Source organism: Prunus persica, chromosome G1 (assembly GCF_000346465.2).
Source record: "Prunus persica cultivar Lovell chromosome G1, Prunus_persica_NCBIv2, whole genome shotgun sequence".
NCBI classification, from domain to species: domain Eukaryota; kingdom Viridiplantae; phylum Streptophyta; class Magnoliopsida; order Rosales; family Rosaceae; genus Prunus; species Prunus persica.
In genome coordinates this window covers 23,664,187-23,691,836 of record NC_034009.1, presented here as the reverse complement: position 1 = coordinate 23,691,836, position 27,650 = coordinate 23,664,187, and the positions used below count along the sequence as shown (strand labels likewise).

The following is a 27,650-nucleotide window of genomic DNA, read 5'->3' as shown; positions in this document are numbered from 1 at the left end:
GGTTTTTTTTATGTGTTTGGATAGGCATGTGTTCACACCATCACATGGGCTAGGTAGGAATAGCTTTGCTTACATATGAGTTTTTTTTTTTTTTTTTTTTGGTGAAAAAATTTGGGTAGGTGGTTGTCTCCTTGCCCTTGCTGTGGGACCGCCCATGGGGTAGGGTTTGATATGGATTGGGTGGGGTTTGATATGGGATGGGATTTACACAGGTAAGTTAGGGAATGAGATTCATGAAATTTAAGAAGAAAAATGGGGTGTAGTGAGTAATTTTAAATTTTACTAAAATTCAGTAGGGTGTAAAGAGAATGTGGGCTGCAAAGAGCAAATAATAGGATGTCAATAAAATCACCCTTTAAACTATAGTGAGAAAATTTATTTTATCAATTTTAGAAATAAAAAATGTGATTATTTTGTATAATCTCAACTTTAACTGTTCATGAATTTTTACCATGTGCAGTTTGTATATATATTTCATAAAAGAGTCGGTCGAAGTATATCACATGTGATATTAATTTATAAAAAGGTCGCGTCGCTACAAATTAATTCATAATAGCACAATTAAATGAAACAGAAAAAGGGGGTTCTGATCTAGAAGGCAGCCGGACCAATTGTAAGAATTTCAACGCTTTGTCTCTTCTTTCACACTTCGTCGACACCCGCATCAACAAAACATTTGCATCGAACAATCAGAAATTTCGCCAACAAAGCATAATCCAAATCCAAAATCCAAAACCTCCATTCGGTAAGAAGCTCTCTAAGCTACGCAACCCAACCAAACCCAAAGCGCTTACTTCTACGCCATAACAATTTTTCAACCAAGCCTCACTATCTATCCGTAATTTTCTCTACTGGTTTTGAATATTCATCGACGTAGTCTTGGACTGTAATCAGATTCTTCAGTTCAGCCATGGATTCTTCTGTGAAATCGTTCCTGCTTGATGTTAGAGCTTCCGCGAATTCATTCTTGTCCGAATACGAGCCTCTGGTTCTGGTTTCTGCTCCTCTTATCGCACTCTTCGTTGCTTCCATGCTTCAATCGGCTCTCCAAGTCCTGCACGAGAACGGACTCAAAGCCACTCTGCTAGGGTTCTTCATGAGCTTCGTCAAGTGAGCTTTCAGTAGAATGCTCATTTCTGTTTACTTGTTTCTTTCTTAACTTAAGATATCACCGGTTTAATTATTCATTTCTGTTTGATTTTGTCAATTACAGGTTGGTTCCTGGCGTGAAGAGTTACATCGACGCTGAGAAACAAAAGGTCTGCGTTTGTTTGTATATAAGCTTTCATATGCGGTTCAGTTTCTTTCTATTTCAAATTTTGATTTCGTGGCATCTGTTTGTTTGTTTCTGGCGCCAATATATAATATTTTTGGACAATAAATGAGATGAGAAGGAAAAAGAGGAAGCATTCAGTGTGAGACTGTGAGTGTGACAGAGACTTTTGCATTTTCCTATTTCTTACAATATGAGCATTCAATGCCGTTTGTTCAGAGGCTGGTGATGTGTAGTAAATAGCCCAGTCGTGAAAGGTTTCTAGGTTTTATAGTTTAATATTTAATTAAGTGCATGTCTCATGGTGGTAACAATTTGTCGAATTTGTGGATGTTGTTGTCAAACAAGCAGGTTGTGGATAAGTTACAGTCTGGTGGTAAATCTGTAAGAGAAAGTTGGAGAACTGAATTGCCTAGCACAGGGTTGGGAGTGGGAGTCATAGAGCAAATGAAAGATGAGAAAAGAAAAGATGTGGCTTGGCAAGGGAAATGCTCTGGTGCAGTGTATGTCTGTAGTTGTTAGTTACTATGAAAATTAATGTTGAACTACTTATCAACACACACGTATGTGTGTCCGTATAGGATTTTCAATTGTGAGACATCCTGAATATCATGGATGACCACAGGCCATTAATTGCATGGGGAAGGCTATGTGATTGACGGCCTGAGTCTTTGTTGAGGGATCTTCTGTATCTTTGTCATGCACAAGTAAAACACACTCATGTGTGTGTTTGATTGTATAGTTTGTATCTATTTCTGTGCTTGAGCCTGGTTGTTTCTTGGTTCGTGTTTGCAGCTACATTGGAGGAAGTGAGTGTGAAGGACATTTTTCTTTAATTAATGAGGCATGCTCAATGTAAGTAAGATTTTTTTTACATCTGTGAATAGCCTTTTTCTTATTGCTAATCTTATTAGGGTGTTCAACTTATTTTGCTTAGAACTTGGGGTGCAGAAACAGCCATACCCCATATATATTTATGGGCTATACCACTGAAGAAATAATTACAGGGTTCTACATTTAACGTTTCCTGATAAATTCTACACTTGTGCCGGGTTTTCACAAACAAGTGAATGCCAAACTCCTTTGCATCCCCTCCACCCCTGCCTGAAAAGAAAAAAAAAAATTTGTAGTACTGAAACATCAGAAAGGTGGGTGAATTGGTGATTTTCGTATAAGCATTGAGTTTGCACTGGCTTTATGATTCAACTTCTTTAGATGTCTAAGTTTTAATCAGGTACATTGTTTACATTGACACCATCGGGGTTATGTGTGTCCAAGACAAGATGCCTGTTACAGTTCTTTTCTTCATAGCTAGGGTACCATATTTATTATATCTGATAAGATCACTTCCTCTCCAATCTCCACCCCTTCCCATGTATTCATGTTTTACCTCTTGTTTGAACTTGCTTGGATTTGGCTTTCAGGTTTGCGCATACCAATCCATTGCATATGGATGTATTCCAGAGTGTGGTACGGTTTGAAGCAGAAGTGGTTGCAATGACTGCTGCAATGCTTGGAAGTAAAAAGAAGTCTTCTGGAGGACAAATATGTGGAAACATGACATCAGGAGGAACTGAAAGTATATTATTAGCTGTGAAATCATCACGAGATTATATGAAAACCACGAAGGGGATTAAAAAGCCTGAAATGTATGTCATGTTACACTTATCAATACTAACTGTTGTAGCATGGAGAGTATTAATGCAACCTATTTTATTTTCAAGCGCAGGATAATACCTGAATCTGCTCACTCAGCATACGACAAGGCTGCACAATATTTTAACATCAAGCTCTGGCGTGTCCCTGTAAATAAAGAATTTCAAGCAGACGTCAAAGCAATTAGAAGATACATTAATAGAAACACCGTTTTGGTATGCAATTAATGTATTGATTTTGCTCCTTTCATATTTTCCCCTGTATCTCTGATAATATATTCTATTAAAATTTTGTTATTCTCATTAGTTCAAGAGAAAAAGGAAAAAAAAAATCTCCATTTAACCCATTGTGCAACAAGGGTGATTTTCCTAACTTCAAGTTCTCTGTTTGCCAGTTAAACTGACCTATACTTTTGTGGTGCTGCAGATTGTTGGATCTGCACCTGGTTTCCCTCATGGCATTGTTGATCCGATTAAGGTATTTTTTTATAGGTGGTTTTTATGGATAAATTTTTGGAAGATGACATGATTGAGCTTTAGTGATGTTCTCTTATCTTAAGAACCTTGAACTGATAATATACGGGAACTTCTTGTACAGGAGCTTGGTCAATTGGCTTCAAGCTTCGACATTTGTCTCCATGTTGACCTTTGTCTTGGCGGCTTCGTATTACCTTTTGCTAATAAGCTTGGGTATGTCTGGGAAGGTTCTGCTAGCAAAAGTTGTTTCTAATTTTGGCAATTGATTTTATTGTGTTCCATGTAGATGTCTTACTGTTGGGAGCATGGTCCTCTACTTTACAAGTCTTTTAAATTTCTTGTGTTCCAAAAGTTAATGAGTTGTAGGCTTGAAGGTACATGCTGTTAACTTGAGGAATTTGAAATTTGCTAACCACATTAGATTGGTCAATTTTCCTTTACTGTATGGTGATTAAGTGAATGTGTTGAGTTTAATGTTGCACATGATAATCATAGTTTATTCTCTTGGTTTTACAATTTAGAGCTATTGGTAGCTGTAACTACTTTGTATAGGTTGGCACTTCGGTAATTTTAATTGATATTAGATGGTTCTTGTTTTTAGAATTTGATATTAGAGAGTTTATGGTATAAAATAGTTGGTAGGTGTTACAGTTTCCATACACATGTCCATATGTTATCTTTTTGGATGTGTATATATATATACAGAGAGCTTCCATTGAGGGATCCCTCAAATAAGCTTATTTGAGGGACACCCCTTGTAGGCCCCACTCCGGATTGTATTTCACTAATCCAAACCGTCTATTTTGTAGATACTCATTCAAAGATCATCTCTACAAAAAATCACTTGAATCAGATATCATTTGACCACTCAATTAAGTTATTGAAATTTTAGCATTTTCTTGAAGCACCGTGTTCATTGATTTTGTAAGACACAATTGGATGTCGAAACGGTTTCCGATTTGTCTAATTTTTTGTAAGGATGATCTATAAATGAAGACCTAAAAAATAAATGGTTTAGATCATTGGGAAAAAAATTGTAGGGATCATTGGGAAAAAAATTGTAGGGTATCCTAAAGGGCGTCCCTCAAATAATTTTATTTGAGGGATCCCTCAATAGAAGGGGACTGTATATATATATATATATCCTGAAATTAGACGGGTGTTCTTTTTTGGAAATTATAATTTCTTATTTTAACTTATCTTTCTCAACTGTTTGTTTTCAGGTATCCAATTCCACCCTTTGATTTTTCAGTGAAAGGAGTGACATCAATATCAGCGGATGTGCATAAATATGGGTTGGCTCCTAAAGGAACAAGTGTAGTTCTGTACAGAAACCATGACCTCAGAAAGGTTATCTATTGATGTTGGTCAAACTTTCAGAAAACATTGCTTTGCATTTGGATTTAGCCTTCCTAATATGCTTTTTTGTTTTCATTGCATATTGGTTCATCGGAATGCTGGGTTTATGGCTTTCTATTTTCCATCTCAGCATCAATTTGTTGCCGGTAAGTTGTCATCAGAAAAAAATGAATATCCAGGCAGTCAACTGAATTGTTCATCCGTCTTGTTGCTGGAACTGATCTAATTTTGATGCGATAATCATTGCCAATTTTTGTGGTTTGCAGTTACTGAGTGGTCAGGAGGGCTATATGTGTCTCCAACCATTGCCGGAAGCAGACCTGGTAGTTTAATTGCTGGGGCTTGGGCATCTATGATATCTTTGGGGGAGGAAGGTAAGAACGTATTGGCCAGACGTTTCTACTAATCTAAATATTTTCAGCAAATTCTTGGCTTGTGGCTGATTATGTTCCATTACATTCCAACATTCTGTAGGGTACTTGGAAAACACAAAAAAGATCATGGAAGTATCAAAAAGACTTCAGAAAGGGTATTGTTTTCTCTTCTTTTCTTCTTCTCCGTCTGAAAAGGGTGTCTTATTTGTTTGGTTATTTTTGTTTTCCTTTGGGGATTGGAAACAGGGGTATCGATCTTTTGATAATCTTTGTGTGCAGGATAGAGGAAATTCCCGAGTTGTTTGTCATTGGAAGGCCAGACATGACAGTTGTGGCATTGGGATCTAATGTTGTTGACATATTTGAAGTAAATGATATCATGTCATCTAAAGGCTGGCATTTGAATGCATTGCAAAGACCCAACAGGTAGGCTATTGTGTGTTTGTTCACGTGGCTGCATGTGCACATACGTCTTCTTATAAATAAATAAAAAGTTATGCACAAAGTCATAGTAGGCTATAGCCTCCTTTCTTTTTCCCATGTCAAAAAGTATCCACCACTAGTGACAAGTAGATTGTCTAATTTACTATTATGGGGTGTCAAATAAGGGGAGGCTTTCAATATGAATTGGATGGATGATTTTTGTGGGAAGGTATTCTGTTTTAGTGAATGACAGAAATGGCTTGTGCTCAGTTGCTGTCTTCATGATTAGTTCACGAATTCATGCGCATGAAACTTATTTGTTTTGTTTATTATGCTTGACTCAGCATTCATATCTGCGTGACGCTTCAACATGTACCAATTATTGATGACTTTCTCAGGGATCTAACGGAATCTGTGAAAACTGTAAGTTGATTTTGAACTTAGCAAAATACCAGACCATATCTACCATTTGATTACATCCCTTTACTGTGTACCAAAAACCATTTATGTGTATTTTTATTAACTGTGACGTGACATCATTCAGGTTAAAGAAAATCCGGGTCCTATAAGCGGAGGGCTCGCTCCCATTTATGGTGCTGCGGGGAGGATGCCAGATAGAGGTACGGTTCAGGAGCTGTTGGTAAATTACATGGACGGTACATGCTAGTGGTGCTCTCCAAATTTTTTGGTCAAGTTGTAAGAAAAATGTTGTTTTTGAAAAGACCACAAGTCAAAAGAAAAATGAAAATCCATTCGTTGATTTTCTCCAATATTACTTGATGTTCTTGCCTTGGGTTTGATTTAAGGATACATTGTCTAAATCCACGATATATACGTGTATTTTGTGATCATTTGCTGCTCATTCACAACTTTTTATTTTATAATTCAATCAACTGCCCCTTGCGGAGCCTCCACAAATGTTAACTGCTTTTATAGGTTATGTTTCTTTTAAACCTACTTCAATCCCGTCCATTGCAATTATTTGTTAGGGTAAATTTTCTATTTTGTAGCGGTAATTCATAAGAAAAAAAAAATTGCTGCAAGAAAAAAAAAAAAAAAAAGCCCCCAAATATTGTAGGACCAAGTGCCAAAAACCAACCCTAGCTGAGTTTTTAAAAACAAAAACAAAAATACAAGCGACTGTCTAAGGTGCCATAGGAGTTCGAACCCAAGCTAAGCTTAGGTGTTTGCATGAAGTCTCGGTCTATTGGGTTCAACTTGTTTGAGCTGAGTTTTATCTCGAGTTTGGGTTAAGCAAATACAAAATTCAAGTCCCAATTGAAGTTCGGATTAATATCAGATTATGCCTAATCAACTTGATACAGGTCTGGAAAGATGATGATAATACAAGTCTGGTAACAGCTTTAAATTAAAGTCATCGTTTATGAGCATATATTTCTGTTTATTTTATGATGATGAAGATGATGATAATAAAAGGACGTATAAAAATATATTTCAAAATTTCTGATAATTGTTGAAATACGATGACCAGCCAAAGTACACGATCTTACATATTTTACATTCACCAATCAGATAGATTTATAAGAGGACTGAGCGCCTCTTTTTATTTATCTCTTCTTCAAATGCTCTTTAATTTGATCATTATTGGCAAATGCCAACACTACTAAGTAACACCAACAAAGTAAAATCTCACTCTTACAAACAGCAACTATAATCACTTCTTTCTTACTGATCAAGCTTCACAATTAATTTGAAAACCCAACTGGAAAGCCATCTTCTTCATTTCACCTTTCACAGCTCCAAGACTAAGTCTACAGCAAACACAACACAACACAAGAATTAGGATGGTCTAAAGAATAGGGAAAACTTTGATTCACAGTTAATGTAATACTTGATTCATTTTAGTGTTCATTGTTAAGTAAAGGCATTCAGGCACCAAATACTACATTAAGAGCTTAGTGCAGAGTGTACTTACAGTCTGCATCTGTTTTGATCCAGTGCTCCCTGTTCTCATTTGAATCAATGCTGCTAAGCGCGAATTGCGGTGGGTTTGATTGACTCTTGTAGCGCCGCATGCTCTGCTTCAAGGAGAAGCCTCGTTCAGGATATAGCATGATGTCTTCATCTGGAAGCACCTGATCTCCACTGTTGTAAGCCCCATCATTGCTTGTTTTCTTCTTGTTTTCGTTCTTATGGTACTTACCAGTTTTTTGCTCAGCAGATGAGGTTTCAGGGTGAACTTTTCTGTGGAACATGTGAAGGATCTGCAAGCCACACACACACCATAGCCATGAGCCAGGACTATATGGTCTAATTCAGTTCACATTACTCTTTTGATGTGAAAAGTCTGAAATGCACGCACAATGTTTGATCAGAGGTACCTTATTCAGTTTTGTTTCCGCTGAGGAAGGATCTGCAGGTCCACCAGAGCTGCGAGAAGAAGCATAAAGCATTTTTTTCTTGAGCTTCTTTTTCATCAAGTGCATGGCGGACTTTTCAGCTTCCTTCTCTGCTCGCTTCTCCTCCTTGGCCGATTTCGGTCCAGAAATCTCCTCTGCCAATTTAGTCCTCTGAAACAGCTCGCCAAGAGATGTCCTGTGTTCCTTCTTTGCCACTGTTGTTGTTTCTGACAATTCATATGCTGACCCAAAAAGATATCCCTGGAGTGGGCACACTGTGGTTCCATTAATCCCATTGCTCTCTGAGCCTTCCAGTGTCTTGCCACTTAGTGTGATGGTGCTACCATGGCTACTTCTTCCATTGCTAACATGGCTGTTTCTTCCAGATGAATCATTGCAAATCTCATCTTTAGCTGAATCAGCTGCCAGGACTTTCTCCAATTCATCATTGATGAGCTTCAATTCATTCTCTGTGACCTCAGTCTCTTTTTCAGTTATGTTCTCCACAGAGATGGCAAGTGTTGGAGTTGATGGTTCCGTGATGACTTGCTCTGAGCCAAGGGTACCAATTGCAAGGAAGCCATGGAAGAGCTCAGATGCTGCAGCAGATGATTCATCTTCATAGTATTCTTCTTCTGCCCTGGCTGCCTCTAGACCGTTGAAAGACTTCCGAAGGTGCTGGTCTCTCTGGGTTTGTTTAAAGGGCTTTGTGCCACAGTTTGGCTTAGGATAGCATTGTTGATCATCGAGAGATGGCTGCCCTGAAAGACAAGCACAAGAATTCTCTGACACAAAGAAGAAAATGTAAACTTGGATGAGACTCAGATTGAGCAAGAAAAGAGATTCTCCCACTGCATATCGGTACAAACCTCTCTGTCTCTAATAATGATCTTATGATTTCTAAGTACATATTAGTCTTTTGGTTCCCAAGCTGTTACGCATATGTACTTCATGTGATTTATTTTGGGGCTGTTCTGTTCTAGTATTACAAATCATGCAATGGGGAAACTACTGTATTTCACCAAATCCTTGTTCAGACTAATTTCTTTTATTTTTTTTTGGTCGAAACTAATTTCTTTTATTAGGCAGACAAAGTCTTAGTTGCATCCTGTACCGTCTTTCAGGAATGAAATGATTTATCTGGTTGATTCACAAACTTGCTGTGCATCATTAGAACCCAAAGTGATGTTTTCTGCCGTTCTTTTGGTAAACTGCAGTTATACAGGAATGCATAGGAGAAAGGCATAAGGCACCACACGACTTACCAATGACAAAAACTTTAAATGGCTCGTTGCTATTCTGCCGAAACTTACGATGCATCCAACCTAGTAACTGCAACATTGGCATGCAAGATCAAATTATAGATTAGTTGAAGCAGTTTTAGCTTATCTAAAGGATAATAAGAGAATAGGCTTTTCTTACCTTCATCTTATGATCTTGTTTAGAACACTTGAGAGCTTTGATCCAATTCTTTTCCTAGGAGAGGTTGACAGAGGAGCTTCTTTCCATAGGTAGTCTTAATGCTTATTTATGAAGAAGATGTCAAATGCCACCTGAAAGCCTCCAGGCTCTGAAAAGCAGGTGAGCGGAGGAGTACACACAGATAGTTACAAACTTGGCCTGGCTATTCTTTGTCAGGATCAAATCAAGTGGACAAATGGCAAGTGGGTCCCGGACCACCAACCCAGTCATGCAGATATGTTTATTGTGTGAGATTGATTGTTATAGGGTTTATATTTTATAATCATTTGGTGCATAATTACACGTCTTTCAGTATACACAGTGTTGATGTGTTGTGCACATGTTTTGAAAAACATGTATATCTACACACACACATACACGTATATCTGCTATGTCTTCTGTGTTCTGGATGTGGTGTTTTCTGATGCAACTGTGCACGTCCTGTTTTGAAAAACATGCCCATATCAGGAGTACCATGTTACATTTGGGCTTTCCACGCTGACATGTTCATCATGCACATGCTTTGGGCAGAGGATAACAAAGTAAGTTTCGTCTAATAATTTCTACTACTTTGTTATTTTACTAGGAACTTGTGCCAAGACCCTAGATTGAACAGTAGGGACTGCAAGGTATATTTTGTCGGACCTCAATGGAGCCAAACATATAATTCGACAATTAAGTTGATCTTCTTTCTCTGGGGACACAAAACGTCGGACTCTCTACTGTTGGTAGGTCCACAGGTGGAGTTCTTACCGAAAGAGCTTAGCTGATAAACTATGATAAACTGGGATTGCTTTTAACAAGTATCTTCCTATGGTTAAACTTTTTTTCTTTTGCTGTTTGCAATCAATTTACCATTGAACTCCAAATAAATCCCATATTCTACCATGTTTCGAGGATATCAGCTTATAAGCTTTGATGGGATTGGTGATTTAATGCAGGTATGTCTCCACATCTTCCACTGCTGTCATGTTTTCTGTTTGATAGTTCTAGCCGGTCTTATAAACTAGTTCAAGGTGTTTTCAGTGCTTTTGCAGGCAATGACATTCATTTTTCACCACCATTCTGGCATAAGATTTACTAGAAAAAGAACAAGAAAAAAAAGGTTCCTGCATAAAGTCTTTTATCTCGTCAATATTCCTGAAACCTTTTGACATGACTCATGAGATGGCAAGGTTGCCACATGTTATCAAGTTGTCCTCCCTCATTATTAACCATTCATGTTCAAGTACTTGCAAATATCGTTTTCATTAGAAACGTGTTCACTCTCAGAGTCAGAAATGTGCATGTGGAACGGGGCCGTTTTGTCCTGGAAAAGTTCCGCGAGCATCTACATATATGAATAAGGAGGAGCTGATAAAAACTAAAGGGTTTGAGGGCTTAGAGACAAAGGTAACAGTCTAACTGAAGCGTCCTTGATAGGAACCAAAGAAAACGCATTTTTGTGCAATTTCAGTAATAACTGATAAATGATTAATCAAGGGACAATAATTTCATTGAAGAATCTTTTTATGTTTGTAGAAGTAGAAGAATTTGTTTCTGTGAAAATGATGGATGCAAACTTGATCTGTTTCTTTTCCATTGCCTCTGTATTCTATGGTCTGTGGCAACATGAACAAAATCAAGTGGGGATAACGGATAAGATCATCTCTAGAGCCTAGAGGCATCTAGCCATTGTGCTCTCTTAATGTCCAGACGCATCTTTGTCTAATCTCTACGCATAGGTACCAGCAAGCTAGAGAAAAAGCTTAAGAAGGGTTAATGTTCTCTTTCAATGATTATGTTAATTTTTTCTGTGGCACAAACAAAACCCTTGAAAAATTCCAAGATATATTTTCAGATTGATTGAAAATGTTTATAAATAGGGGTAGAGTGGATATCAATCACAAATAATTGCGCTACTGTTAGATTGGCAGTCTCCTTATGTTTTATTTCCATCTACATGGTATGTTGAGATTCCACTTTACTGGTTGATAAGATTTTTTGAATAGCAGGGGGCATGGCCTTGGATCGGGTAACTGTTGATGATAGTGGCTGATTCTTGTTTTTATGATAATAATTCCCAAAACGGTGCTCTGATTCATCTGTTTAATACGTAGGTTATCTTATAAAGCTGGATAGAACAGCACTTGACAATGAGTAATCAGAAGAATGGGGTTTGTGGGATAGGTTTATTTTGTATTGCTTTTGTAATCTCAACTTCTGTATGCTCTCAGAGTTGCTTTTGAATGAAATCCATGAGTACGACCCAAAAAAACAACTAAATATACCTGCTATAACTATATACATGTTTTCTTCAATAGGGTTTTTCTTGTGACATGTCTTAGACCTCATAGTCTTTATTATTTCTCGGATTAACGACTTTTGTTCGTGAGATTTGAAGTCACCATTTCCTCCAACAAAGCGGAGACTAAAATATCAAATGGTCGTTTTGAAACTGTGCTGCTAGATCAGTGAAGTAATTAAGAAGTTGGGATGATCATGTGACTTGTTGAGGACAAAACAAGACCTCTATTTCTACTGTATATTTATGCGAGTGAGTGCTGGCTGCTCATGCACAACACAACTAATAATCTGTGCCGCCGACAAAGCAAATAAGTTGTTCTGGAAAATGAAAGTATTCCACATAAATGTTTGAAAAAGATGGCATTGTCCAAGGCTGCAGGGCCCCAAGTGAACTTCTCTTCTTTCTCTTGGGAAGCCTACATGCAGCTAAAATACGAAGTGGTGGAGAATTTTTCTGCTACTGTCATGAGGGGAACCAGCTCTCAAGGAGACACAAAAAATAAAAAATACATAAAATACAGAGCCCCATCCACATCCCCACTCGACCTCTTTTTAATCATTTTTCCGGAAAGCACCTACCAAAAAAGTCCCACTGTCCCTGTTTGAGTGTGATACGAAATGCATTTTGTTATTTGGACGGCGTTGTTTGTCTCCATGCCTTCAACTCTTTCTTCACTTTGTGGATTGAAAAGGATGGTGATTAATTTACAAACCACATGATCTTATCAGGTTATCTAAAATGAACTTGCTGCATTGTCCTCATTTAAGCCAAGTTAATTTCATTGACATCTCCTAGTACTTCGATCATCAATTGCAGATTTTCAGTGTCGACACATTCATTCTTATTTGATCAACTTTTCTTATGAAAAAGATAGGGCAACTACTAGTACTACTAGATAGATAGATAGATAGAACCATTGAAACAACCAAGATTTTATGCTTTAGAATCAGCTTTAATGGTTAAGTCTAAATGAAAATAACCACTTCATGGTTCAGAGCTCAGAGCCATGAAGCTACTCACTCAAAATTAGAATATCATACAGCTCACTGTTGTTCTTAATCTTCTCACAGCTCAATTTAAAATATGGGTGAAATGATAAAATAATCTTTCTAGGTTTGACCCTCCCTCCATTGCCAGACAAACAACTCAAGGAATGAAGAGATTCTCCCTCTCTTCAACTTTTTTTCCTTTCTTTTTTTTTTTGGTTTGAACTTTATTATTTCCATTTTCTCTTATATCCCATTTGATATAAAGAAATTCTACTTTGTTCCTTCCTCTTTTGTGGATCAAGAATAAGAGGCCTCCTGATGGTATGTGGACCCAGTTGCCCAAGGGCCTAACTGAAACGGAGTTGAGTTTAGATTTTAAACGACACTTCACTTCAATTTTCGTTCTCTCTATATTTGTAAATCTCATAATCAAATGCTTATAAACTATTATTTGTGCCAATATATCCAATTTAAACTAATTACTTGTAGACGTGGGTTTGGCCACTTAGCTAGGGCAATATATCCGTCCTTCACACCTGTGTTCAATCTCCTTCCCGTAAATTAGAACATAATTATAATAATATAAAACTAGTAAGTACTTTTGTTAAATTACTGAATAAAGTTGTGGGGGTCTTTTTCTTCCAGCAGCTGAAAATGGGCTGGGCTGCCAGAAAAGGGAAATTACTGAAATTGCCCCCTGTGCTTGAGTTCGAAGATCAAGCCCCAAAAGCACTTCGAAAGGGCAGCAAAACCTTAGGAAGTGTTCTGGTTACCTTCACCAATGAAAATGAGGGCTGCTTACAGGTGTTTTGTGCTTGCTTTCAGATAAGATTTTGGCTTAACATGAAGAGCTTGTGGCATGAGAGCATGGTCAGCATGAGTTGAGCACCAAAGGGGAAAATAAGGCTTCTTAAGGAGAAGTGTGAGTGTTTAAACTGAGGGAAACCATATTTGCATGGTGATCTTGGCTGGAAGGAGGTAAAAGATGAACATCGCTTCTTCCGGCAGCTTGACAGATTCTGAAAATAATCTATCAAGCAGAGCAGAATGAAGAAGAAGAGGTGAACAAGGTTACTGGATTTTGCTAGTAAGAGAGGAAGCTTGCTCTCTCAGCCTGGGTTGGTTTTTGCTGGGTGGAGGGGACCTCCTTTTATAGCTGCGGGAAACTATCCTTTCCCAAGAAACCCTAATGGTTTCTTCCCAATCTTGGCAAGTCTTTCCATCCTTTTTCCTTCTCTTCTCTTGACTTTCCTATCTGGGTGAGATTTCCCCTTATCTATTTGCACAAAATCAGGAGTTTTGGAGCTCAAGACCCCTTTTCCCGCGGCTGCTTCAGTAGGAAGCTCCACTCTTGGCTACTTTTCTTCTTCTTTCCCTTCTCCTTCCTGGGCCAGCACAGATAAGGGAAAACAACTAGGTGTATATGCTGGTTTGAAAGGGTACTCCTCTTCCTGACAACTTACATGCTAATATCCCTTGGTCTCTCTAGTGTTTTGTTTTGGGACTTGATCCATTCCCATGTGCTGGCACTTTCCACCAGCTCTGTTCAGTGAACCTGCAGACCTCCTCTACGTGGCTTCTACTTTTCTAAAGGGCTGAGGCTTTTGTGGCTTGTTGTGGAATTTTGTATGGGCTAAGGTACTTCATTAAATAAGTGGGCTATTTAAACATTGGGCTTTTGGTTGGGCTATCCTTTGACTGGGCTAATTTTGGTTGGGTTATTTTGATTGAGTTATTTTCCCCTCTTTGCTCACCCATATATTTGGGCCTAAGAAATGGGCTTGGGTCCCGAGGCTCCCAAGCAACCCGGAACCTCCATTTCTCGTCCCATCAATGGGCCTCATGACGACCTATTACCATCCATACCACAACCCACTCAAGCAAGCCCCGGGCATTTTGAGTGGCTTGGGCCCACTTAGGCTTGTAGTGTGTTTGGGTGTGAAACAACGATTTCATGCTTGGCATGGCATGTCGCTTGGCGTGCTTTAATTTTTTATTATCCTTGACGTTTAATTTTGGCATGGGCTCGTAGAGCTAGCATGGTGAATTAGCATGGCGCATGAATTTCAATTCGCATGTGGCAAGTTTTCGAGTACCTCCTTTTTATGCCTTTTCTTAATAAAATGGCGTTTCGGGCTGGTAATTTATTTGGGCCCAATCATGAATTTTTTGGGTCTCAACAAAAGTATTTTAGTTTAACGAGACCATTTGTAATCTTACCACCTAAATTCAGTGACCTGTGCATCATTCTTCAACAAAGCCAACATCTACAAGCACTAGAAAAACTTTATTGAAAATATGTCATCTAGAGTTTAGCATTATTTAATAATAGTGGGCCTATAATAACAAAGGATTGTGCATTTGGTGGTAGATTTGTTTACCAATTCAAGAACAACATTGTTTATTTGGTATTCGTTTGTTTCTTTCTAATTGATCCTCCACACTACATTTTTCGTTTGTTTCTTTCTAATTGATCCTCCACACTACATTTTTGAACTCTTTAACATAAATTTGGGCCTCTAATGGATCAGATTAACGATACATTAAAGGCTTATCTACATTAATTCTCTGGAAACTACAGTCAAATCTCACATTGCCCCAAAGTTAAAGTCGCCCACTTATCTTGCTTGACTATGGTTTGGTAACCCACTTTACCACATGCCGTCAACTCTGTTCAAAAGTCTATTAACTATGATGACGTGGCAGGAGTATTTTTGTAATCTCAATCACATGGATCATTATCCACCAATTGAGGAGGTGACGTGGCAAGTAGAGCCCACATCCACGTCGATAAGAATATAATTAAATATTCTAATTATTAAAACTAATTTTAACGATAAGAATATAATTAAATATTCTAATTATTAAAACTAATTTTAAAAAAAAAATAAAACATATCATTAAATTCATTCTTATCTATGTGGAGGTGGAGCCCACTGAACCTGACGTAGCCTATGTGCAAGGAAGCTTATGTGGGCCCCACACGACTTCCAATAGTAACCTAAATTAACGATCTAGATTAAATCTAAGCTATTTAAACTGTAAAAAAAATAAAAAATTCAACGTTCAAAATAATATTTTAAATTATTTTGAATTAGATCCAACCTTAAAACCCACTCCAAACTATATAAATACCCACCCATTTCTCAAATAATCTACCAAAAATATTTTTTCTATTTCTCAATTTATTTTTCCTTTGTTAATTTCATCAATCTCTTTTCAGTCTTGTTGAACATGTCCACAAAATCTCAAAGAGGTGTGAACTGGAGGCCCGAAGAAGATGAGGCATTATGCAAAGGGTGGGTTTTCGTCAGTGAAGATGAGGCTATTGGCACCAATCAAGCAAGCGACACATTTGGCAGCGTGTATATCAAAAGTTTTTGAAAAATTATCCAAGCATTAGTGGACCCAAGCGATGAACGTACCAAGCCATTGCTTCTCGATTCAAGACTATCAACTAACAGTGTTCTCTTTAGAAGGCATGCTTGATTAAGGTCAATACGAACCCACAAAATGGCTCAAATCTACATGATGCGGCAAGTACCCATTCTTATTAAAGCTTTAAATTTATAGTTGTAATTTTATTCAACTCCAAACTTAAATTTATTTTTTCATGCATAGGACGTGTATGCGAAAACGATCTTTCTTAATGATAATAAGCCTCTGAATAGGCCTTTCAAGCTGTGTCGTGCTTGGGAAATCTTAAAACATTGCCCGAAGTGGAATGATATAAATGAGTCTTCCACACAACGTTCTTTTGGAGCTAGTGGAAGTACGGTGAATTTGGAATTATGTTGTGTATTTTCTTTTGGAATAAAATTACATTTGTGGAATTTCAATTTTTTTAGGTCAAATTGTTCAAAAAAATAATTATGAAGTTATTTAAAAAGATTAAATAAAGAAAAGTCATCCATAAAAAAAAATATTAGACTTAAACCATTCTTAAACAATTTAATAAAGTTGCTAACTTAAAATTTTGAGTCCGGAGAGTCGAGAGAAAAATTGTTTGAGTCCAAACAAAGCCCAAATAGTTACTTTTTGAACGGAAAAATTTGGGTTTAGCCCCAAATTTGTTGGAAAAGCCCAAGTGGGCCACTTTAAGTATGAACAGGCAATGTGAGATTTGACCGTAATTTCCAAAGACATTAGTGTAAATAAGCCTAAAGTTAACCAACTACCAGTGGTCCTCACCCCTGGCAACGGTCATTTCTTGTAACAGGAGAGGAACTTGTGGGTCCTGACTCCTCACTATTGATCTCCTTGTCCATAACCCCATCTTCATTCATTCATTCATATGTAAACCCAACCCAGTCCAACATTTGTACTTCTCAAAACTAACAAAATACAACCAGACAATTCAGCCTCACGCAAGAACACGACCCACATGTCTACATTGTTCATCTTGTTTCTGTAATTTCATGAAACAAACGAAATTTCTATGGCTCATTTTCATAGAAGTACCATCTCGAAAATAACAACTTTTTATTGCAGGACAAGATTGCCCTAAAAGAGAAAACGAGACTGCATCCGATTGTTGGTAGAGAGGGAGAAAGGGGCAACTTGGGTTTTTTAAGTTGCTTTTTGTAGGGCTAGATGTCAGAGAAGCATAGGGCACCTAACCCCATATGAGTAGTGGCCTTGGGAAAATATAAAATGGAAGGGTACATGAATTATTAGACTTTTGATGGGAAATTTCCAGCCGAAAGGAATCGAAAGGAAAAAAGCATAGGAAACCGCATCCTTTGACATTCAAAAACGAAGAACCCGAATAAAAAAACAAAAGCAAATATCATCATTAACCCATTTTTAGTGTTAAATAATCCTAATTCCTTTAATTTAATCATCACTAAACTCCCTAAAACTCGAAAGCGATTGGCCCACTACCTCACAAATCCAAAATATCGCCACCAAATTAGACAGCTATATGTAAAAGCTTGGTTTCTAAGCAAAAATTAAGATATTTCCATGCCAAAAAAGAAAAAAAAAAGAAAAAAAGAAAAAAAGAAATGAACATTTTCATTTCGGAGGGAAGGAGGGCGTAGGGACATACCTAATATTCGAGCACAAAAATAACCTAACCCACCAAAAATATAATACTTTGGTTCTCTTTCTCTTTCTCTTTTTTTGAGGCTCGAAAAATTAAAGAAATAAAAGAAATTTAGAGATTTTCCTTTTCTTTTTTCTTTTTTTATTGGAAGCTAGACATTCGGACTCCAAAGGTTCCACAAACGAGAATTAAACAGGCCCAACACGTCCGGCAGCACTTTCCTGGCCAATCCCCTGTGGTTGCTCGCCGACGCCGTCCGTGCAATAATCGCCACGTCATCCGCCGTCTCCGGAGGCTCTAAGTTAACCTCTGCGCCCAAGTCTTCCACTTTCGCGTCATTTTCTTCGACCCCATCCGCTTTCTCATTGGAACCCACCAAAACCACGTCGTTTTCCGGCAACAGAGCAGAAGCAGAGCTTTCAACGGCAAGCTCATGTGAAACTTGGTCGTTCTCTTCCAGAAAGACAGAATCTTGGGCAGCAACATCGACCGGTTCGGGGGCCTCGCGGCGGCTCAGCTTGTCTCTTCTCTTGCCTCTGCCGCTGTTCTTCTTGGTCTTCTCGCCGTTGGTCAGGTGATCTTCGAAGGCTTCGATGGCTTGGTGGATGAGCTCCCGGTTGGGGGAAGAGTCCCATTTGAACCAGTAGCTTCTGTAGCAGTCGAAGCAGTCGCAATCGAACATTGGGGGCTGGTGGGTGCTGGCGCTGGTGGACTTGGGGCCTTTCTTGGAAGATTTCTTCTTGCGGTCTTGGGCCGGGATCGACGAAATATTGGGGGTGGTTTTCATGGACCGGGTTATCAAGTAAGCCAAGACCTCGCGGTCCTCGAGGGAGAGGACCGAGGCCAGAGCTAAAATGGCAGCTGGGAGAAGCTGAAGCACAGAGAGAACAAACCCATGAGAGGAGGAGGAGGAGGAGGAGGAGGAAGAAGAAGAAGGAGATGGGTGCACTTTGCCTTTGTTCTTTATCTTCATGGTGTTTGATGATTGGCGTGTGTGGAAGAGAGAGTGGTAGGTGATGAAGCTGGGTAGGGATTTTGGGAAAAAGATGAAAACTTTAGAGAGATAGGGAGAGAGAGAGAGAGAGAAAAAGAGAGAGGGTGATGAATAGTGGTGGGGATTTCTCAATTAATTTTTATATTTTTGCTTTGAAAAGAAGAGTGGGCTGTCAAGGCAGGACAGTAGTACGTCGAGCAGAGCAGAGAGGTCACCGTTCCTTGTTTTTCAGGTTAACTAGCTTTTCTGTACGCGCAGGGGCGCGTTTCTTGGTGTTTCTTCTTTTGGGTAAATTACAGCAACACCCTTCAATGCTTTACAAGAGGATCAATTATTAAATATTTTTGTAACAATGAATATTTGATAGGGGCAACTTGTGAACACGGTACCAATGAATGAAATTATATTATCTAGACTCGTGTTGCAGTTTCTTACTCTACTAATTCGCATCATTTGCATTTACAAACATGGTACCAGTCGATCAATTGGTAGCATAAGCTAGTTACTGGCCTACGGTTAACCACATGATAGAATTGATTAGTTAATCAATTCGCTTACGCTTAGTTTCATAAGACGTTGTCAATACGGAGTTGTCCGTGACACTCTAAATAAGTTATTTAATATTTTTCTCCTTCCTTCACGTGTATCAATTTGTGTTTAAACCACAAAAAATCATTAATTGATGTTGTCTCTTAGATGAAGTGATTGAAAATAAAGAAGATGAAAATGGTAAGAGACATGTCCCATCAATATAAAAATGAAGTTTATTTATTATTATTATGTTTATGTAGTTTCCTTTATAAATTTTAGATCACTGGTTTGTAGTTGGCATCTACACAAAAATAATCAAACATGTGGATTAATGAGCGCCATTCCTCTCCTCAACAATTTGAACTGTTTAATTAATTAGTAAGCCATTTATGTTTTCCTTTATTTAACAAAATAGTGGGGACTAACATAAAAGTATGCAAACATTAAACACAACTTTGCTTGCTAAATCTGATTAAGTCAAGAGAAAAGACAAAGTCATAGGATATATATGCATCCAAATAAATATGAAGGGGGCAACACATGTCAAACGTGTATTATCCAGGGAAAATAAACTTTTGAATGCTCGATTGGTCACCACTTTATCTCCGCGCGTGGCTTTGTATTGCAGTTTGAATGAATTGGAAAGGTTTACCTGCCCCATCGCCATTGTGACGGGACTGCCCTTATCTGGGTTTTGATCCTTTTTGTCACAGAGCTAGATGTAACTTTTTACTTTATGGGTAAAAGAGTCATTTCAGCACCGGCGCCGAGGATAAGGACAAGTGGACACCCGACCAGAAGTACTATTGGAGGCGTCAATTGAGGTGGCGTGGCTACGGAGGGGATTGAATAGGATCTTCTCTCCTCTATCCTTTCCTTTCCCCCTTGAATCTCATTCGTTGGAACTTAGTAAAAACAGATCAACGGCTGATAATTTTTTCTTTTCTTAAAAGAACACTATTTGATGACAGCTGTTAAAATCATAACGGGCCTTTTTTCAACAACAAAAAATGAAGATAAAAGATTACTTTTGGCCCTTACAGTTTTTCGATTTTACTACCGAGTCCATATATTTTCAATTTCGTGAATTTTATGTTTGTAGTTTCAATCAGGGCAATTTTAAGGACAAATGAAGAACTATTTCAATTGACTCAAGTGGACCAAAGTACTTCTTTTTTTTTTTTTTTTCGGTGAGGGCACATGATCAAAACTTACCAATTGATAGTGATGTAGAACATATGATTGAAGTGATGGAAGATGAGATGGAGTATCGCGAGTGTAAAGGCAAAATTGGTAAATAAGTTTTGGATATGCATTCTGATTTCGACTCATGACCTACTGTTTCGAAAGGAATAACACCATGAGTAAACTCATTGCTTTGCTATTATGTATGAGCTTTTTTGAGCGTTCGAGATAATTTAACAACACAAACGTGCCTTTTATTATTTTTCTAGTTGTTGAAAACTTTATTAATCTCTCTTTTAATACCATTTCTATTTCCTAGAGTTTCTAAGAGCAACTCCACCCATTTGCCCTTAGCCATGGCAAGGGTGGAGCTAGGGCAAGCACTATTCACGTGAATAGTGGTTGCCCTTGCAAATAGTAAATCGTTTCTCCACCCGTTGCCCTTAGCCATGGCAATTACTATTCACTTTTTTGTTTTTTCCTCCTATTTTTTAATGAAAATAATTAATTTGGGTAATATTTTCAGATAAGATTTTCGGATTCCTACGTGTCAAGACTATTCATAATCAGATAAAATTTTCGGATAAGATATTTGGATTCAAATTTCGGATTAATTTCAAAGTTCAAATTTCAGATAAATTTTTGGGTTCAAATTTCGAATGAATTTCAAAATTCAAAATTCAGATAAATTTGGGTTCAAATTTCGGATGAATTTCAAAATGTTAGATGAAAAAGAGGAAAATGTTGTGTAAAAAGAGTGAATATTAGTAGAAGTATAATGAAATGTAAGAGTATTGGTGTTGAAAGTGAAGGGTATTGATAGGTATTTATAGAAAAAAATATCAGAATTTTTTAGAATTTTTTAGAATTTTTTTTCATATTTTTTTCACCCAAAAAAGCCTCAGCCGTTGGATTAGAAAGGAGAAGCAGATCGGAAGGCACTGAGCGCGACACGTGGCAGCGTACCAGCTAGCTGACGTCAGCGTGACGCCAGCGCTGATGTCAGCACCCTCGTTTTGGACCTGGGGCTGGTTTGGCCTTCGGGCTGGCCCGAGTTGGTGGGTCCCACACCAAACCCGGGCCTGGGCTGCACGCTGGAGCGGAATTTTTTTTTTTTCTGCCCTTGCCTCGGGCTGGGCTCCTTCGCTGGAGCCACTCTAAAGTATTTAAATCAACTTTGGCCCGTGATTAAGACATCATGTTATCATTATATAATTAAAAAGATTGAGGTATTCTCATCTCTAGTGAATTCCAAACTTAATTCTGTTAGGTAATTGCGTTGTCATGTTGCCTCATATAGGAATTTTGACATAAATTAAAATGTATCCTGAAACTTCTTTGAATTGAAAACACATTAATAATTTGTGGGGTTCAAATTGATAAACAAATTGACAAACTACAAGAGCCAAAAATGACTTTTTACCAAAAACAAAAGAAAAAAACCATTCATGCCAAAAGTAAAAGAAAAAAATTATTCATGGGCCTTATTGAGAGCATCTCCAATAGACTTTCCATCCTCTCATCTCTAGTTACTTTGGCTAAAAAGAAGGAAAATCCTCCTTCAGCAGACTCACTACTTGGCTATCTATTTTGGGGTGTGGCTCTCTACATGTAGTAGGGGTGGGCGCGGTCCGGTTCGGTCCGGTTCTCACCTCAAACCGGAACCAAAACCGGTATTATTTAACCGGTTCGGTTCGGTCCGGTTTAGGCAAAAAAAATTTCAAAAACCGATCGGTTCGGTTTTAACCGGTTCCGGTCCGGTTTTGACCGGTTCCGGTTTTGAACCGGATTATTAATTTATTTTAATTTTTTTATAAAAAAATTATAATAAATAACTTATTTTTTTAGCTTAAAAATGAACAAATAATCCAATTCATACATTTAGAAATTTTTTGAAGTTGAACTTGGAAAATTAGTGATTATAAAAGTTAAAATATGGCATTAGATTTTAAAATTTTGTAAAAATATAAATATAAAATATATGACCGGTCCGGTTCGGTCTGGTCCGGTGCAGAGAGATGTAAAACCGAAACCGAAACCGGTTGGAACCGGTTCGGTCCGGTTCCGGTTCGGTTTGTTGACTTTTTTGGTCAACCGGTTTTTTTTCCGGTTTTTTTTCACCGGTTCAGTTCGGTGTTCCGGTTTTTCGGTCCCGATGCCCACCCCTAACATGTAGAGAGGTGGAAAGAGAATTTTGCTAGGAGGAGAGAGAGAGAGGTAGAGAGAGATGGAGACATTTGAGAGGTTTGTGAGGTTAGGTTCTACTTTTTTTTAATAAATATATTGAATTTGCAAGAGGAAAAGGAGAAAAGAGAAAGAGAAAATAATAATAAAATATTTCAAATTAGCTAAAATAGAGAACATTACTGGAGGGAACATTTTTTAAGTGGTTTACTATAATAACTTTCTAGCTATTTTAGCTAAAATTTGACTAAAATTTGAAGACTCTCCTGAATATTAAAGAAGGGGAGATTTACTATTACATCCAATACAAGAACCGAAATTATAAAAACAAAACTTTATATAAAATGAACTTTAAAAATACACTCAAAGTCCATTTACAATATAACGAAAAGACTTTTAACTTCTTTTCAAATTAATAAAAGACGGGGACATTCAAACTTGTGACTGCAGTTTGGATTGAGATTTAGATAAAAATTCTGGTTTGGAGTGGGTTGAGAGTTCAAATCCTTGTCCCCTATTGAGATTTATAGCTGTGGTTGGACTGGCAGGCTCAAAAGATTTTGTTGGTCCTTGGTCGACCACAATACAAATTTGAACTTGAAAAATGAGCAAACCACCTTTGCTTTTCTTTAGTTAAACATACCTCAGCAGGTGAGACATTAACAACAAAAGTAGTTATATAAAACAAACTTCCATAGATCAACAAGCCACATCATGTTCAGCAAATTGATTAAGTTAAGATGCAGTAAATTTAGAGGTAGATTCTGCTAACAAAAACAGTCTACATATAACCATGACCTCGAGACGGGGGGAGCAAGAAAACCATAACTCAAGCAGCTTTCTTATCTGAAACTGGTTCTGATTTATTTGCAGCTGCTTCAGAGCGCTTGTCTTCTGCCATCTTGGCATGAACTTCATCCCTCTCCTTGAAGTACCTCTCGAACGCCCTCGGAAGGAACCGAGGGATCAAAAACCCGAACAGGTTGATGGAGAAATATAGGAAATTGGCTATGGCCAAGGTCCTCCCAAACCAAAACCATGCAGTGTCCTACAATTACAAGTACCCCAAATAAGAAAACCAATTAAGAAGCACGAGAAATATGATTATAATTTACCTTGAGCTGTGCATTGGCAGGCAGGGTTTTGTTGAGCCAAACATCTCTGGTCCAATCGAGGATGACAAAGATTCTCCTGACAGTGTAAAGTAATGGGACCAAAGCTCTCACCGGCGGCGAAAACAGCGACAGCCCGCTGATCACATTCTCAGTCAGAATCTGAAACGAGAGCAAGAACAAGTGGGGTGTTGCAGAGCGCACAGCATGTTCGTCACCCCTTGCAAAGCCACCCAGCACATATGCAAGCGGCAAGAAGAGCCCAGTTGTGGTGCCCACGATCACATAGACCCTGAAGAATCTGCTGCCTTGGAAAATCTCCTGAGAGCTGGAAGTGACGGTGCCGTGTGCCGGGAAGGCCAGGCGAGACAGGGCTAAGAGATAGGCAGAGGCAAAAGCAGGGAAGATCAAATCAAAGAGCGGGACAAGGCCACTGGCTGAGAAGACCATGATGAAAGCCACGAGTTGGAGCTCAATTACCCGCAATGAGCCCATGACACCGCCAACAGCAGCCTGCTGTTGTTGACGGTGCTGCGGTTTCTCTTGCGAGTTAGATCCGGGTTTTGTAGTTGTTGTATCAGGCTCCGTTCTAGGAGCCACAGCAAGAGACACACCTGACATGTCTTTTTGTGTGTGGAGATTTTTAGAGATTTGAATCAAACTAGCTTGGGAAGATTTGTTAAGTGTCTTCCTGGTGATGCTTCTTGAACCTGAACAAGATGGAAAACCCAATTCACATTTACAAGAAGAAACGAATGCAAATCTCAGGCAGTGTATCAATCAGAGATTTCAAACAATGTTAATTATTTGAAGAGCCATACATGGTAACCAATAAAAAAAGGTTTCAATTAACAAGGATTTAAGTTGGGTTCACCAATCTTTCCATACATAATTATCACCCGATCCAATCAAGAAGGGCTAACAATCTGAAATGCAATGCAACACATTCATACATACAAACGATAACTGCCTGCAATATATAAACAGTTGTTGTTATTGAAATTCTTGAAAGAACATGAAAGAGTTTGAGAGAGAGATCTTACAGAAGGTGAGGGATAAGTGAGAAGGAAATTAAAGCAAATGATACATTCAAAACCAAAACGAAAGCCTCCGAATGAAAAGACGATGCATCAGATCAGGAGAGAGAGGCAGAGTGCGTGCGCATATGTGGAAAAACAAAAGGACACAAAGGCAAGGCATGCCACTCTCTGCTTACTCTTCTCCTCTGTTTGTACGTGTAATATTCTGCGCACGACACTTGGTTTCGTGCAAACGCCGGACTGAATTTGGGCGACACGTGTCCAAGACCATGGCATTGCGCTGCTTTGATATGGATCAGGCAGTATTTAAATTCGGTCTGGAACCATCTCTTTCTTTTCTGATTTTCAATTGTTTGCTACGATGGGCCAAGGCCCTTGGAAACAATGCCAACCAACTAGTTTGGCCTGACAATCTTTTTTTCGGTGAAATAGGTGATGTTACTAATTAATTCACTTATGCGATAAATTTGTGCAGGTGTGAGTTATGTTAGTTGAATAAGAAAAGCTAACTATAATATACAAACAATAATAAACTATTTGAAGGGCACATAGATCCCTTTGTTTTTATTTTTTATTTCATAACCATCGGTTTGTGGAAGGAGGAGTAAGATATTGGCAGGATAGCAATGGCAATTATACACAAGGAAGGTTTAATGTCAAGCACAAATGCACATTTATGACATGATTATTAATTTCTAATTGAATGAGGATGAATTAAATAGAGGAGAGTTAGAATTCGAATTCGAATTCCTATTGAAGTTGTTTACTAAATTATATGGAATCGAAGTAGGAGTGGTACCGATTCCTTATAAGTTGTTTACAAAATTACCATGAATCAGAATTGAAACCAATTTGATTACTAGAATACCTTTGTTGTTGGGTTAAAAATTAAAATAGATGACTAATTTAAAATTTTAAAATTTGTGTGAGAATATAATAGGTAAAAAAAATAGATTTCTGATGGGTTAGCTCTAGAAATTAGAATATCATTTCCCATCCAAGAGTTCAATTCCTCCGAAATTAGGAGTTGAATTCATGATTTTGTGTGGGGGTCACATACATTTTCATTCCTCCATGTGAAGTAAACACATGAGTAATCTGTAATAGGAATTCAACTCCTTATTTTGATTCCGATTACGGATTAATAAGGGCTTGTTTAGTATCATACTAAAAAAAATGAGCTAAAAAAATCATGATTTTTTATTAGAACAAAACATGAGTTTTTAAATAAATAGGTGCGAGGGAGGAGAGAGAGATATAGGAGACCAGTAGGTGTAAAACTAGTAGGTGCCGACGATGAGATCTAAGATAAGGTTCGGGTAAGGTCGAGCTTTGGGGAGACCAATAGGGGAGACGAGAGACGTCGCTTATTTTGTTTTTAAAATTGGGCATGTTTTAAGTTTTTTTTAGTTGGCCTTTTGGAAAATGGACTTTACCAAACACGAATTATGGGCTTTGGACTCAAAATTTATTTTTGAGTTTGAAAAAATGGATCCAATTAGGATACTAAACAAGCCCTAAACATGCTATTAAAAGAAATATTAAAGGCTAATCTTATAGCAGCATATCAATCAATGATTTCAATGTTAAATATTTGAAGGGCCACGAGTGATAGCAAATATTTAAGCGATCATAGAATTAATTTCTTGTCACTCCATTGCAGTGGCAGCAATGTGCCTAATTAATTTCTAATTTTCACGTGGTTTTCCTTTGAGAAACTGTCCCTTGTTAAATAGGAGGGAAAAAAGCAAAAAAGGAAGACAAGTGAAGAGAAGAAAGAGGTGAAAGATCAAGAGGTTTTGAAGCATGAAGGCTGTTAAGTGGTTAAAGAAAAAAAGCTTCGGGGGATATGAACGCGTCCCCTTAATAAAAGAAGAGGTTGGCAATGTATCAGAAAAGAAAGAAGAGGTTTGGCACTCAACAATGGTTTTGAATACATAGAAAGTGCAATATTACAATTTTTTCAAAGGTATATTTTAATTATTATTATTTTTAAAATTTTTAATAGTGGTGCAAATTTGTTGAGCTAGAGTTTACCAAGCACTGTGAAGGTTGTATAAGAGATGTGAAAAAATGCTGCAAACAAACGAAAGGTACAAAATGCCTCCTTTTTTGTTGTTGTTGTTGTTGTTGTTGTTGTTTCCTCTCTGGGTCTCTCTCTCTCTATATATATATATATTTTTTTTTTTTCTGATTTTTTTCTTTCTATGTCAGGAGTTGAAAGTGTTGTGGTTGATAAGGATAATCCAGTAGTGGTAGTGGAAGGAAGATTTCTTCTGGAAAAGCTTTGCTCACGCCTCCAAAATGTGGCTAATAAGGTGGTCACAGTTAAGAGGTCAGAGATGGAAGAAACACAAGAACAAGGCGAGAGCAGCCATGGAGATGACCACGTTAGCGAACCAGAGGAGGATAAGAAGAACTAAAAAAGATCAACTCCTTCATTAGACTAAATTTGTTTATTTATTTATTTATTTGCTAGGATATATTAATATGGTGGTGGTGTATTGAAAAACTAATGGAGGTTTAGGTACGCAAAGAAATGAAATTACTTAAATTCCTTACTTTAATAAGTATATATATTGATCCTACATTAGAGTTAAAATTGTTGCTTTTCAGAATGTTGAGTATATCCATCAACGGGGTCCATAGCTCAATGGTAAGAGTTTTTGTTTGCATATCAATGGTTTTAAGTTCGAAACCCCCAATGACACTTACACCCTCCTTCTTCCAAACTTTGCCCCGAAAAAACACAGGTATGAGTAGATCCATAACCATGGTCCTCGCAAAACAATTATATCTTTCATATACAAACAATATATTACCTCATTAAAAGTGTAATCTAAATGCATTATAAGAAACGAAACTTATTTGCATAATTGGATTGGAAGCGTAAAAAAAA

The 27,650-nt window shown here is 37.8% G+C and overlaps 5 protein-coding genes across 7 annotated transcripts; 2 read left to right on the top strand and 3 right to left on the bottom strand.

Moving 5' to 3' along the window:
- On the top strand, window positions 559–6,475 carry LOC18789541 (sphingosine-1-phosphate lyase). Its single transcript, XM_007222242.2, has 16 exons — window positions 559–745; window positions 895–1,110; window positions 1,214–1,259; window positions 1,625–1,776; window positions 2,069–2,128; window positions 2,698–2,922; window positions 3,003–3,144; window positions 3,356–3,406; window positions 3,527–3,618; window positions 4,629–4,755; window positions 4,895–4,910; window positions 5,031–5,138; window positions 5,239–5,293; window positions 5,418–5,564; window positions 5,906–5,984; window positions 6,106–6,475. Exons 2-16 carry the CDS (start codon window positions 911–913, stop codon window positions 6,226–6,228), a joined length of 1,623 nt encoding a protein of 540 aa, XP_007222304.1. The 5' UTR covers window positions 559–745; window positions 895–910; the 3' UTR covers window positions 6,229–6,475.
- Window positions 7,003–9,604, bottom strand: LOC18790006 (protein LAZY 1). Of its 2 annotated transcripts, none has more exons than XM_020554597.1 (5): window positions 9,344–9,604; window positions 9,187–9,253; window positions 7,904–8,706; window positions 7,498–7,786; window positions 7,003–7,333 (listed from the first exon to the last, which is right to left on the bottom strand). In XM_020554597.1, exons 1-5 carry the CDS (start codon window positions 9,347–9,349, stop codon window positions 7,314–7,316), a joined length of 1,185 nt encoding a protein of 394 aa, XP_020410186.1. In that variant the 5' UTR covers window positions 9,350–9,604; the 3' UTR covers window positions 7,003–7,313. The 2 variants fall into 2 exon arrangements, with proteins under 2 accessions (XP_020410186.1, XP_007223089.2); XM_007223027.2 differs by having other exon boundaries at window positions 7,904–8,682; window positions 9,344–9,602.
- Window positions 17,448–19,101, bottom strand: LOC18792561. Its single transcript, XM_007223511.2, has one exon. It carries the CDS (start codon window positions 18,676–18,678, stop codon window positions 17,857–17,859), a length of 822 nt encoding a protein of 273 aa, XP_007223573.2. The 5' UTR covers window positions 18,679–19,101; the 3' UTR covers window positions 17,448–17,856.
- On the bottom strand, window positions 23,208–24,908 carry LOC18793965. Of its 2 annotated transcripts, XM_020562132.1 has the most exons (4): window positions 24,755–24,908; window positions 24,600–24,681; window positions 23,715–24,421; window positions 23,208–23,647 (listed from the first exon to the last, which is right to left on the bottom strand). In XM_020562132.1, exons 3-4 carry the CDS (start codon window positions 24,330–24,332, stop codon window positions 23,429–23,431), a joined length of 837 nt encoding a protein of 278 aa, XP_020417721.1. In that variant the 5' UTR covers window positions 24,333–24,421; window positions 24,600–24,681; window positions 24,755–24,908; the 3' UTR covers window positions 23,208–23,428. The 2 variants fall into 2 exon arrangements, with proteins under 2 accessions (XP_020417721.1, XP_007226213.2); XM_007226151.2 differs by lacking the exon at window positions 24,600–24,681.
- On the top strand, window positions 26,501–27,494 carry LOC109946782 (heavy metal-associated isoprenylated plant protein 19-like). The gene is made up of 3 exons (XM_020555565.1): window positions 26,501–26,659; window positions 26,760–26,844; window positions 26,966–27,494. The coding sequence occupies exons 1-3, from the start codon at window positions 26,558–26,560 to the stop codon at window positions 27,172–27,174; spliced, it is 396 nt and encodes a 131-aa protein (XP_020411154.1). The 5' UTR covers window positions 26,501–26,557; the 3' UTR covers window positions 27,175–27,494.